This window comes from Sturnira hondurensis, unplaced genomic scaffold (genome assembly GCF_014824575.4).
Source record: "Sturnira hondurensis isolate 20B ecotype Veracruz unplaced genomic scaffold, ASM1482457v3 Scaffold0006199, whole genome shotgun sequence".
Classification (NCBI taxonomy): Eukaryota; Metazoa; Chordata; class Mammalia; order Chiroptera; family Phyllostomidae; genus Sturnira; species Sturnira hondurensis.
The window spans coordinates 4,209-16,046 of NW_028078830.1; the positions used below are offsets into that span (position 1 = coordinate 4,209).

General features: G+C 45.3%; 2 protein-coding genes across 2 annotated transcripts; both read right to left on the minus strand.

Annotated features, from left to right (window-relative positions):
- Window positions 1-1,348: 1,348 nt before the first annotated feature.
- Window positions 1,349-3,145, minus strand: LOC118988159 (WD repeat and FYVE domain-containing protein 1-like). Its single transcript, XM_037047578.1, is given in 3 exon segments — window positions 1,349-2,378; window positions 2,381-2,431; window positions 2,434-3,145. Coding segments are annotated over 3 exon segments (1,227 nt in total). The 3' UTR covers window positions 1,349-1,914.
- Window positions 3,146-10,312: 7,167 nt separating this feature from the next.
- LOC118988212 (vomeronasal type-1 receptor 1-like) lies at window positions 10,313-11,833 on the minus strand (the record flags this gene model as incomplete). The annotated part of the gene is given in 1 exon segment (XM_037047674.1): window positions 10,313-11,833. A coding segment is annotated over 1 exon segment (636 nt), but the record flags the coding sequence as incomplete, so codon positions are not given.
- Window positions 11,834-11,838: the final 5 nt, after the last annotated feature.

The window sequence follows — 11,838 nt, forward strand, 5'->3', positions numbered from 1 at the left end:
CATTGTGGCAAGGAATTGATCGTGTTCGGGTTTCCGTTAAGGACTCCGTAAAATCCCCAGGATAGCACCTTTGTGTGGGCTGAACCAGGACCGAACTCACGTCAGCATTCAGCACTGCCATTTATACATCACCATCACTCAATTTTCCTTCCAAATAGTATTAGTGATGTACATTGTGCAGAAAGCCTAGGAAAAGTTTTTAAAGGAAACATCATTTTTCAGATGAGATAGTACAAAAATTAGAAGGAGCAACAAAACGCTTCAGTCTTATTTCTGAAGGCAAGCCAAGTGTCAAAGCAGATCATTGTGAAACAGATGTGCCTTACTGCTTCCCCTTAGGTGAGACGCTCAGCGTTAAGACATTTCAGTGTAACTGCCTGTCTGACGTTACAGTACTTCTTAGCTGCTGTTAGAATAACAGAATGAGTTCCATAGTTGTATCGTATATAGTGAGTTGGTCTTGATATGACCCCAACGTTAGTAAAGCAGAAGGGAGTTTTTAACAACATCCATTAGTAAGACTAACAAAAAAAAATTTGTTATTGCTATTTTTAAAATAGCAATAACTATTTTTAAATTTAAAAATTTATTTTTAAATAAATCTTGCTATTTTTAAATTTATCCTTTAAAAAAGTAGGTCTCTCCCCATTCACTTCCATAGTCCTAAAGTAATAGATACGTGTACTATTGTTAAAAACAATCAAACGATAAATATTTGAATATTAAAAGTAGGCGCCCCCTGCCCCACCACTTCCCCATCCTGGTAACGAGCGACCAAACTCTTTCCAACACCATTTGATACAACAGATTTTGCAAGTTGTTATGAAAGCAATTTACAAGTTGGGAATTACTGCGCAGGAGCTGGTTAACGCTATTGCTCCAGGTTGCCAATTTCCTTCCATGAAATAGTAATAGCATTAGTTACAAATACAAGTCAACATTGGTTAAGGTTAAAGCGCTTTGGAGTTCTATCTGAGGCGCATGTTAAATTGCCACAGTGTCACAGGGGCTCAGCTTGGAACTAGGAACAGAACGTGCCTGTTCGGAGGGCTGCTCCGTGGAACCGAAGGACCATTTCCCGCCACACGCATGCTGCCAGCTGGGGTTTCCAGCAGTCGTCACTAACAGCAATGACAGAAAGTCAGGCGGCTTCTGTGACTCTCATGGCAGTGGCACCACAGAAACGTTTTTGTCCCCAGAGCACACGTGGCGGGGGTGGGGGCAGGGAGAATGTGGACTGCCTTGTTAATATAGGAGTTTCACAAGTCACTCACGGCAACCGTGAGGTTCTCCCACGGCATACTGCCGGGCAGAAGAAACGGGGGAAGTGAGCCAGCCACTAAGGATAATGGCCCTGGAGACAACAGGCGTCTTTAACATGTCTGCGCATCACTAAGTGTAAAGCGTGCTCACACCCTGCCTGCACAGGAGGAGGCACCTCTGGGCTCCGAAGTCCCTACTGTGTCCCCTTGAGGGACAGAGACAGCCTCCTGTCCCAGATCTAGCTGCACCAGCAGCCCTGGGGGCCCAGCGGGTCACAGGGCAGGTGTGTGTGTCCTCGCAACAGCTTGCAGAGCATTCTAGGCAGTAACTCTTTAGTTCACTGTTTTTTGCTCTAAAATTCTCACTTGCTAGACTGATCTTTTAGTCCCCATTTGCTTGGTGTTCAGGAGGAAGTCTTGCTGACAAAACTCCACGGGTCCAGGAACCACTGCAGACGAACCTCTGCCCGTTAGTCCCCGCAGGTGGTTTCCGCGGGTTCCCCGAAACGCACCTTTACAATTTGTTTCTTTTGGAAAGTGTTGATCTGTGTTGAGGTGGCCACTGTCCGTTCACGTTATGGTGACTGCAGCGCCACAGGGAAGGGTGGCATTTGGAGGCTGCCGCCGAGAGGAGTGGACCCTGCGCTGCAGGTCAGTGCGGGGAAAAGCCGGTGGCCAGGCTGCAGCCCACCATGGGCGTCATGTCCCATATCTTTACAATGCGATCGGTCCCACAGGTCACCATCAGTCCCCTGGCAACACCCATGGACATGTGGGAAATGTTGTGCTTTCCTTCATGGAAGGTTGCTAGAGAAGTCCGATCCTCATCCTTGATGGAGTCCTAACAGGAATCACACATGCGGACTTGGAACTCGAAGCCCATGACGGGGTAGCTGGAGCGCTTGCTGCTGCACTTCCTGCAGACAGCCTGCCCACACTTCCTGCAGTGATGCTGTCTCAGCCCCAGGGTCTTCGTGTCCCACATCTGCTTTATGTTCCAGTAGAAGGGCTGCTCGCACCTCTGGCAGGAGTCGCTCTCTAACCACTGAGGGGCCTCCTCTCTGCTGAAGTCCATGTTCCACACGGCAATCCCACAGTCCGAGGAGCAGGAGACAGCTGCCTCGTGAGCTGCAGGTAACACAGTGACTGCACCCGGTCATGGTGGCCTGGAGCAAGAGCGTGCGGCCTTTCCTTCCCACGATGTCCCACATGATGATGCTGTTGTTGGACGCTCCTGAGAAGAGTAACTGTTGAACAGGGTCCCACCAGAGACAGGCGATACTACCTTCGTGTCCTTTGAGGGTGGTGATAACGGAACAGGTGTTCTGTTCAAGCTTCAGCAGGGTGATCTGCCTGGAGGAATCGCCAACAAAAGTGTACTGAGTATCAAAATCATAGTGTAAGCAGGAAGCCCAGGACGTGAAGAAGTGCCTCCCGAGGGTGTCCCCATTTCGGGTGCACGTCCAGCTGATACACTTGTCGTGCCCAGTGCTGACCACCCACTCTGTGGCTGAGCTGAAGATAATCGCAGACACCCGGTTCTGGTGAGCTGGGTAGGTCTTGATAAAGTTCATTTTATTAAAATCTTCAGAAACATGAAATTCCGCTACGGCCCCGCTGTCCTGGCCCACAAACACCCGTCTGCGGTCCTGGTGGTCAGTCACAGCGGTGCAAGGGGAGGCCATCGTGTGGTAAATGCTGGGCCAGTACTGGCCGCTGTCTCTCTTCAGCCATACCCGGATGGTTCTGTCTTCGCTGGCGGTGACCACACCGTCCTCCTCTGGGATGAGCAGCGCGGCTGTAACGGCGTCCTGGTGCCCCTTGATCCTGCTCAGCAGCACTGGGAGGCTACTCTGGGGCCTGGAGTGGATCTCGGCCGCCATGTTCGCGCGGTGGCAGCCTCCCGCGGCTGGCAGCCCATCCTTTTCGTATCATATCTAATCTCACAAAAGTAGCGGAGAGGAGTCCCCCTCTTTATTAAAAGCCAGTTTGAGCTCTCCCCATCAGGAACACTCCTGCACCTTCCCCTTCCCCACCTTCTCTCTCCTAGGTGAGTTACCTTTGTCTTCCTCTCTTCTAAACTGTAAGGGCCCTTATTTTGATTTCTGTAACTTAGTGGTTGGAGTACTGTTTCATAACCGAAGGGTTACGAGTTGGATTTCAGTTCAGGGCACATACCTGGGTTGTGGGTTTATCCCCTTCTGGGCGTGGGTGCATGACAATTCATCCCCCCACTGCCAATCTGTAAACCCGCCCTCCCCGCCACTGCCACCGAGCAGTCTCAGAATGGATTTCAGGTCTGGGTGTGCACAAAGACAACAAATAGATGCTTGTCTCACATGGATGTTTCACTCTACCTTTCCTCTCTCTCTAAAAAAGCAATGGAAAAAAATGTCCTTGGGTGAGGACAAAAGAAAAAATTAAAATGTCAGGAAGGGTTGAAATTATATTAAATAATTTAATTCATTTGACTTGATTGTTGATCTAGTTTATATCTAGTTTCCTACTAGGCAAACGAATACATAATTAATACATACATAAAATACATAATTTTTATATTTTAAAAATACTGATATAATTTCAAATTTAAAGAATTGCTGCGAGGATTTAAAAAGTTACACTTATAAACACTTTTCTCACATTTAACAAATGGTTCTCTTTTGCCCCAATTACTTAATCCTTTCTCCCTCTCTTTACAAAAACACATCACACACACATATTTGTATGCTTATACACACACACACACACACATATACTGTAACCTCTGAATGATCGGTGTGTAATTTGGAAGATTTCTCCTCTTTACCACGGAATACTTCAGCACAGAATTCCTGAAAGCACAGACACTTTCTTTTTTTCTAAGGATTTTAGTTATTTATTTTTTAGAGAGAGAAAGGGAGGGAGAATGAGAGGGAGAGAAATATCAATATATGGTTGACTCACATGTGGCCCCTACTGGGGACCTGTCCCACAGCCTAAGCATGTGCCCTGACTGGGAATCATATCAGTGACTCTTTGGTTCTCAGCCCCCAGTCAATCCACTGAGCTACACCAGCCAGGCCAGAAACTTTCTTATATACAATCAGAGAACTGTAATAAAATCAGGCATTTCAACATGGACACAATATAATTGAAGAACACATTGCCATCATTTGCCGAGACAGTGTCCTTCTTGAGTATTTTAATTTCTGCAGGGCCAAATCCAAATTCATGTGTTATATTTAGTTTTCATGTCGCTTTAGATTCCACTAATATTTTTTAAAAGATTTTCCTTATTTATCTTTAGAGGGGAAGGGAAGGAGAGAAGTATCAATGTATGGTTGCCTCTGGTGAGTTCCCTGCTGGGAACTGGCCTGCAAACCAGGCATGTGCCCTGACTGGGAATCAAATGGCGATTGTGTGGTTCGCAGGCCCACATTCAATCCACTGAGCTACACCAGCCAGGGCCAGATTCTACTAATAGTTTTTAAATAAAAGTTCTTTAGCTGGTGGGGGGAGGGCAGGGCAGAGAATATAAAACAGAAAACTGTACTTGAATAAGAATTAAATGAAAAAATAAATAAAAGTTCTTTAGCTCTCAACTGAGTTCTTTCAACTCGTCAACTTTTGAAGATTCCAGGCTTATCAGTTTTAAAATGTTCCCTGTTTCTCAAATGCTTTCAAACGATTAGAGAAAGCTTTGGAATATGACTGGGAAACATCAGAGTGACAAGGTGTCATTGTCAAGATGTCACATCAGAAGGCACATGGTGGTGCATGTTTTTCAATAGTTATTATGTTAATTTTTATCATTTTAATTTTGTCAGGCCTCTCAACTTTAAACATACTAGCTTCCCATTACATTTACTACATAATTAATAGGATAAATTTGAACCTACTTAAATATCCTGACCCATATCAATCTTTCAGCCCTCGTTTTAAAAACCACTGATGACTTCCTATAATTACCAACCCGTCTATCCTTTCTCCGTGCAGTTATTGCTGAAGTTTTAAAGCTTAATTCAGACCGTGTCCTCCTCCCCACAACCCCGATGTCTTCCAGTTCTAAAAACAAAGGTACAGCCCCTCACCCGCTAGTCCACAAGCCACTTCCCTCACACTCTCGGGCCCTATACACCTAAGGAGCCGGGTTCCCATATCCTCCTGCGTCACAAGGACCCGCGCCTGTTCACACCGCCCCTTGGCGGGACACCCTCTCCCACCCTGTCACACCCTGTGTCCCCCACGTGCGCCCAACGGTCCGAAACGCCTCGGCCTGGACTGCAGGACCAGAGGGGCGCCCCGCACCGGGGCTGCAGGGCTCGTAGGGACAGGGGCGACCCCTAGGTCGCCCCTAGGGGCTTCGTCCTCGAACCTCTCGCTCGCGTCTGTGCAAAGGACAACTGCTCCTCGCCTTCCCGGTTCGCCTTGTCACCAGAGTCACTGACCAGTCGCCCGACAGCGCGTCAGTCAGGAAAGAACCCCAACCGCCCGCTCCAGGAAGAGTGCCGGAAGTCCCGCCCAGGAGACGCGTTGTGTGGAAGGGCAACGTCTTTCCTCAGCGTTCATTGGCTGAGAGGGGCAGTCGTCCACTACAGGCGTTCTGTCCAGTCTAGTTCAGTTGCTGCCATCTGTAGTTCCTAATCCAAAACCACGTGGCACTGCCTCGGGGTCCTTCCACTCTTTTTTGACGTTCCTGGCCTCATTGCACGTAGATGCCTGCCTTTTAGTTTCAACCCCAGCCTCGCTCCTGCTCTGTAACCCCGCTTCTCACACCTCCCACAATCGCCTGTACCTGCTAGCGCTCCTGTATTTTCTGTCTTTGTGGGCCACCATTGTTAGTCCAGGCAGGTATGGCCCCGTGGCTGGAGCAAACCGAACTGTTTCCAAGCTCTTTGGTCACAGGTGCTGTGACCAAAGGAGCAGCCTCCCATCTTCATGATGGGTAAAAGTCATGCCCATCTCCTTGGCCCAGGCAGTCTATTCAGCATCACTATCAAGCTAGCCTACTGTTACTGATATGCAAAGCAACTCTCAATGGCCCTGTTGCAAGTCTCCCGTCCCTTAGCCAGGTTTATGGGGGACATCCTACATGCCCCGCCACCCCAAGTTCTGGACCCCATTCCACACCTATTACATTCCTTGGAGACAAACGGGTTTGGTTACAGACCAAATAAAGCAAGAATCGCAATAAAGCTGCAATAAAGTAAGAATCGCAAAAATTGCAGTCATGTGAATTTCTGGTTTTCCCAGGCAATGTTTCAGAACCTCAGAATGGATTCTGTTCAGTGGAAAAATGCCACCTCTGTCCCGTCCTGTGGTTATAGCCCAGAGCTCAGGCATCCAGGTCAAATTAACCAACACAGGGAGGACACTAAAGGTCCCACCCCATCGAGACAAGGAGAACCCTTTTCCATCACCCTTTACCTGACACAGCACAGGGACTCAGTGTCTGATACCTGGAAGTGTCTGAACACATGCCGGAGCCCTGGGAGGAGCCTGGAAACTGGCATTTGTCTCTTGCACTGGGAGGAAGAAACTTGTGCTTCCAGGAGTGATTTGGGGTGGGGAATGAGTGACTGCCAGTTTTGCTCAAATGCCCCTGGAGGATGAACATGGTATTTTAGCCACTCTCAGAATTTCAGACCCACGTGGTCAGCCACTGTAGCATCTTTCAGCCACACCTGCAACCCCGAACCTGGATGTGAGCAAATGTCATCTGTTTCTCCTGAGCTATCACCTATAGCATTGCAGTCATCACAACCCTTCATCCAGCCAGGTCAGGATGGGAAGGAGGAGCCTCCAGGCCAGTCAGATCTGGTGGCAGGCCAGGGTCTGGTCCACATGATGGCTAAGGCCCCAGAGGCCTATAGCAAGGGCCATGGAGTCCTGGCCATATCCCGCCCAGTGGCTCAAAACTTGTCTGAAGTTGCTGTGGGCTGGGTCCCAACATGGGCCCTTTCACTGACCTCTCTGGTAGGTCTCTCCCAGGGCACACAGTCTCATGTGGGGTCTGGATGCTGAAAGGCTCTACCTCAAAGTTCTGTGCCTCAGAGCTGCTCCCACTGTCCCCGACCCTCATGCTACCAGCAGTTGGCCATAGAGACCCCACTTGGAGGGCCCTGCTGGAGGCTGGCTGAATCAGGCGGTGCTTGAATGGGGACTCTGGCCCCATGGGCTAACTAAGACTGTGCTGCACGGGGCCACCACTCAGCTTCTGAGACCAACGCTGGTGATAACTATCCTGACCGGGAGCAATGGATGATCTGCATGGCACTGCAAAGTAGCCATCTGAAGTTTGTCAGCATGGACTTTTTGGATGAATTTTATTTTCACACCTGAAATTCACACAAGGCTCTCCAGTCAAGAAAAAAACAATGCCACAATGCCACCATCTCTGTCAATATGGAATCTCAGTGACTTTGCTTGTGAAACAACATAACACAAAAGCCTACAAAGAGTGTTCAAAAGTGTTTATACAAGTGATGGGATGTTCTGGAAGGAACTTATATCCAGAGGCTCTGCTTGGAATATTTGTCTCCTTTGCCTTCCTGGGAAAGCACAGCCCTGAGATGTGGATTTTTCTGACAAGCAACACTAAGACAATGAGCTTGAAGACACCGGTACAGAGGTGTTCATCAGACAATGACTTGGGTTCACAATCTGGGTTGTCCACAATGGCAAAATAGCAGCTAGAGAGTCAAAGCAGAGCTCATGAAGATGGGGATGGTGCACTTGCCATAGTTTCATTAAATGACCTGTGGGAAAGACTGTGGTTGTGAATTCCTAGGGCCCATTGCATTTTCCTATGCAAGACAAGAACCATGGGGTCACTGGTCCAGACCATGAGGACCAAACACAAAACCTCAATAACAAAACCAATGTATTTTGATTGTATTTTTTACATGAACATTTATACCCCATGAAACAAATTGTTTTGATATAGTGAGAATACATACATTTCTGTAAAGTGTGAGGAATGCTGTCTACAAATGTTGATCCCATACTAATGCTTTGGCTCTTCCTGGGGCTACTTACACTCATAGGAATAAAGGTACTTGGTATTAAGAGATGCAATAATTAAGTACTAGGGATAAAATGTACAAAATGCGGATTGTGAAGAAAAGTTTGCTGCCATCAGCATGATACCAGCAGGAGTCCCCAGTCTGGGCTACAGTAAGAAGAGAAATTTAATCAGGTAAATCATTTACATACTGAGGTGGATAAGTCTCCAGAGAAGAATGAAACTGTGCTCCACTGTAACCGGGGGCGGGTCACTTACAAAATTCCTTCCCTTGTTCCCATTTGCTTCATTTTTATACAGATAAGGAATTCAAATCATACAATTCTTATTGTATGATTTTGACCTATTCTTATTGGTCCAATTTTGTAGCATGGTTCTGATTTGTCCAAATTGTGTATTCTGATTGGGTGTTATGAAGCTGCTCTGACTGACCAATTACTAGGTCCAAATGGGGACATATCAGTACAGATTCTATTGGATAGGGGAGGTCTTGGCCAGGGCTATCCCCTCAGGGTTGAGTCTTGGATTGGGCCCCTCACTCAGCTATGATGGTCTATGGAAAGCAGCCTCATTGGTAGAAGATACTCAGGGAGTTTGGATTACTGGCCTTCAGGCTTTGGAAGGAAGTATTTTAGAATTTTGCTTTCTATGGGAGAGGAAGAGCAGGACAGACTGAACTGATCCAGGGGCATTTCCTACTTCTCTGCTCAGGGAGGAATCCTTTGAAAAAGGACCAATATTTAAAGTATCATAGGGCCTCGTATTTTTGCACAAGCATCAAACGTTCTCATGACTGTATAAACCCATGTAAATAAGGATATAATATTCCTGAGGTGACTTTTTATGTATTTATTTTTAGAGAGAGGAGTAAGGAAGGAGAGGAAGAGGGAAAGAAACACCCATGTGAGAAAGAAACACCAATCAGGTGCCTCTTGTAAGCACCCACCCAGGGAACCTGCAACCCACAATGTGCCCTGACTGGGAATCGAACCTGTGACCTTTTGCTTTGTGGGACAACCTCCAACCAACTGAGCCATATCACTCAGGAATTGAGGTAAGTTAATTTTTTTTCATCCTCACCCAATGACATTTTTTTCATTGCTCTTGGAGAGAGAGGAACAGAAAAAAAGGAACATCAATGCAGCACAGGAGCATCGATTGATTGCCTCCCAGACAACCCTGACCTGAGGATCATATGTGCTGAGACCAGAGATTGAACCAGCAACCTCTCATTTATGGAACGACGTGCCTACCAAGTGAGCCACATGGACCAGGGCTGAGAGAACTTCTGAAATACCCCTTAAGTATACCCCCAACTTAAGGTGCTAAAGGTCTTCTTTGCAGGCCAATGGATCACAAGAGGTAGAATCCCTTCTGCAATGTCAATACTCACTTTGAGGAAGTTTCTTTCTAAAAAAGTAACCAAAAAAGACAAATCTATATCTGTTTCTCACAACCTTAACTTTTTAAAAAATTACATTCTGGATTGCTGAAGTAAAGTATACTTATATACAGTATTATGTTAGTTGCAGGTGTACCACAGAGGTACTTGACATTCATATACCTTACACAATGTTTGCAAAAGTCTGGTGACCATCTGTCACTGGATAAAGTTAAAAATATTGATTGTACTCCACATGACCAATGTAATTTTTACTCAGATCATTGTTTATACTTTCGAAATGTGATATCCAAATCAATTAATCCTCCACTAAAGTTAAATCTGGTGAAAAGTAAGGCAATATGAATGACAAGGATCCCTCATAGATAATTCCTTCAAAATAAATAACATCTAGTTATAGCATCTATTTTTATTTTAAAAATTGGTATAAGACGATTTCAAAATTTTAGAATTAAGCAAAAATGAAGACTTGCACTTTGGAGCGAAAAACACTGTCGATATTTTGATAGGCATGATAATTACACAGATTTCTATGGAATATATTAAATTTCAATAAGTAGATGAAATTATAGATAACAAATCACACATAAATCTTTTAAAGTACTGAAGACCATGCTTAATTTTCTAGACAGAAATAATCAGACCTAGAAAAATACAGCTGTTATTTTAGGATATGAAAGTCTTGAGCTTTTTGATTTAGGTGAACATAGCTGAGAAAAAGAATTTAAATTGTTTAGACACTTAAAATCACCCATGAGAATCTGGTAATGTGTTTCCTTGAGAGTGAATTCATATGAGGCACTTTTCATTTGAGCTAAACAATAAATATAGCATTATTAGAAAAACAAGTTAGTTTAGTTACAGATTATATATAATTTGAAATGAAAATTATTTAGTCACCCACTAGATTGTTTACCTTCTCTGTCCACAATGTTCTCAAAGAAAAGCTCAGACTTCTCAGACTGTCCTAAGCAGTTACCCAGAACATTCATCACCTTCAGTTCTCTTGTGCTCCCATCTATCCACACTCCCAACATTCAGGATTGGTCTTACTCCCATGAGGTTGTATAAGTCTTTCTCATGTGGGTCTTCACAGGTAATTTTTCCCTGTCATAAAAAGATGAACTCAACAATGCTTAAAAATATATTTAAACAAAACAAACAAACAAACAAACAAACAAAAAACCAGGTTCCAGGACTCTCTAAGACGCCCAAAGTGATAGACTGCACAGGGGCTTTAAATTCAGGAATTTTCCTCCATTATCACATGTAAGTGTCCAGGCCTTCCCTACTGAAGAACATGACAACTGGAATAAGGATTCTTTGTTTCATTATACATGAGATGTTCACTTTTAGCTCCCTGTTAGCACTGATGCAGGCAGGCACATTACTGCCCTTATTTGCAACAGCATCACTCATTCATTACATTTCAGATGTCCCCAAATATTAACAAACATTGGGATGAACATTTAATGACACTGAGAAGAGACTGATGACAGGTCTCTCTAGTTCTAGGGAACTAGAACCCGATTAAGAAACTCATTTCCTAGCCCAGCAGAACAAGCAAAGCTGAGAGACCCGGGTGTCACTGATGATGAGCACAAAGGGGAAGAATGTTGGAAAAGATGATACCACAATCTCAGAGATGTTCAGCATCCACTGGCCTTGATTTGTTCGTAGAGTTGTATAAACTGACAAAAGTAAATAGGCTGAATAAACTATAACAAAAGTGCTCATCAGGATCAGGATGGTGCATGTGGCTCTGGTCTCATGGGAAGGTCTGGGGGAGAGTCTGCTGCTGCAAATGCACTGGACTCGCTGCTTGTGTCTGTGCAGGACAAGAACCAGTGAGCTACTGGCCCAGATCACAAAGCCCAAACTCATAAAGTGAGGGCAATAATAAATCACAGTAGTGAATGAGCCTACAACTCCCTCATTTGTTTGCCAAGAACAGTATATATAATTACTTTCCACACTGAAGTTCTTCCTGTTCAAGGGACCATTTATTACCAAGGGAACATATGAATTTATCAAGATTTGCAGGATCCAGCAAAGGGAACAGAGGAAGGCAATGAACTTTAGGGATCTGATCTTGAGCTCCATCCACCTCCAAATACTGGGGTTCAGCTTAATGGCCTGGAAGCCAAAGTAGAGACAGAGGGTTCTTAAGG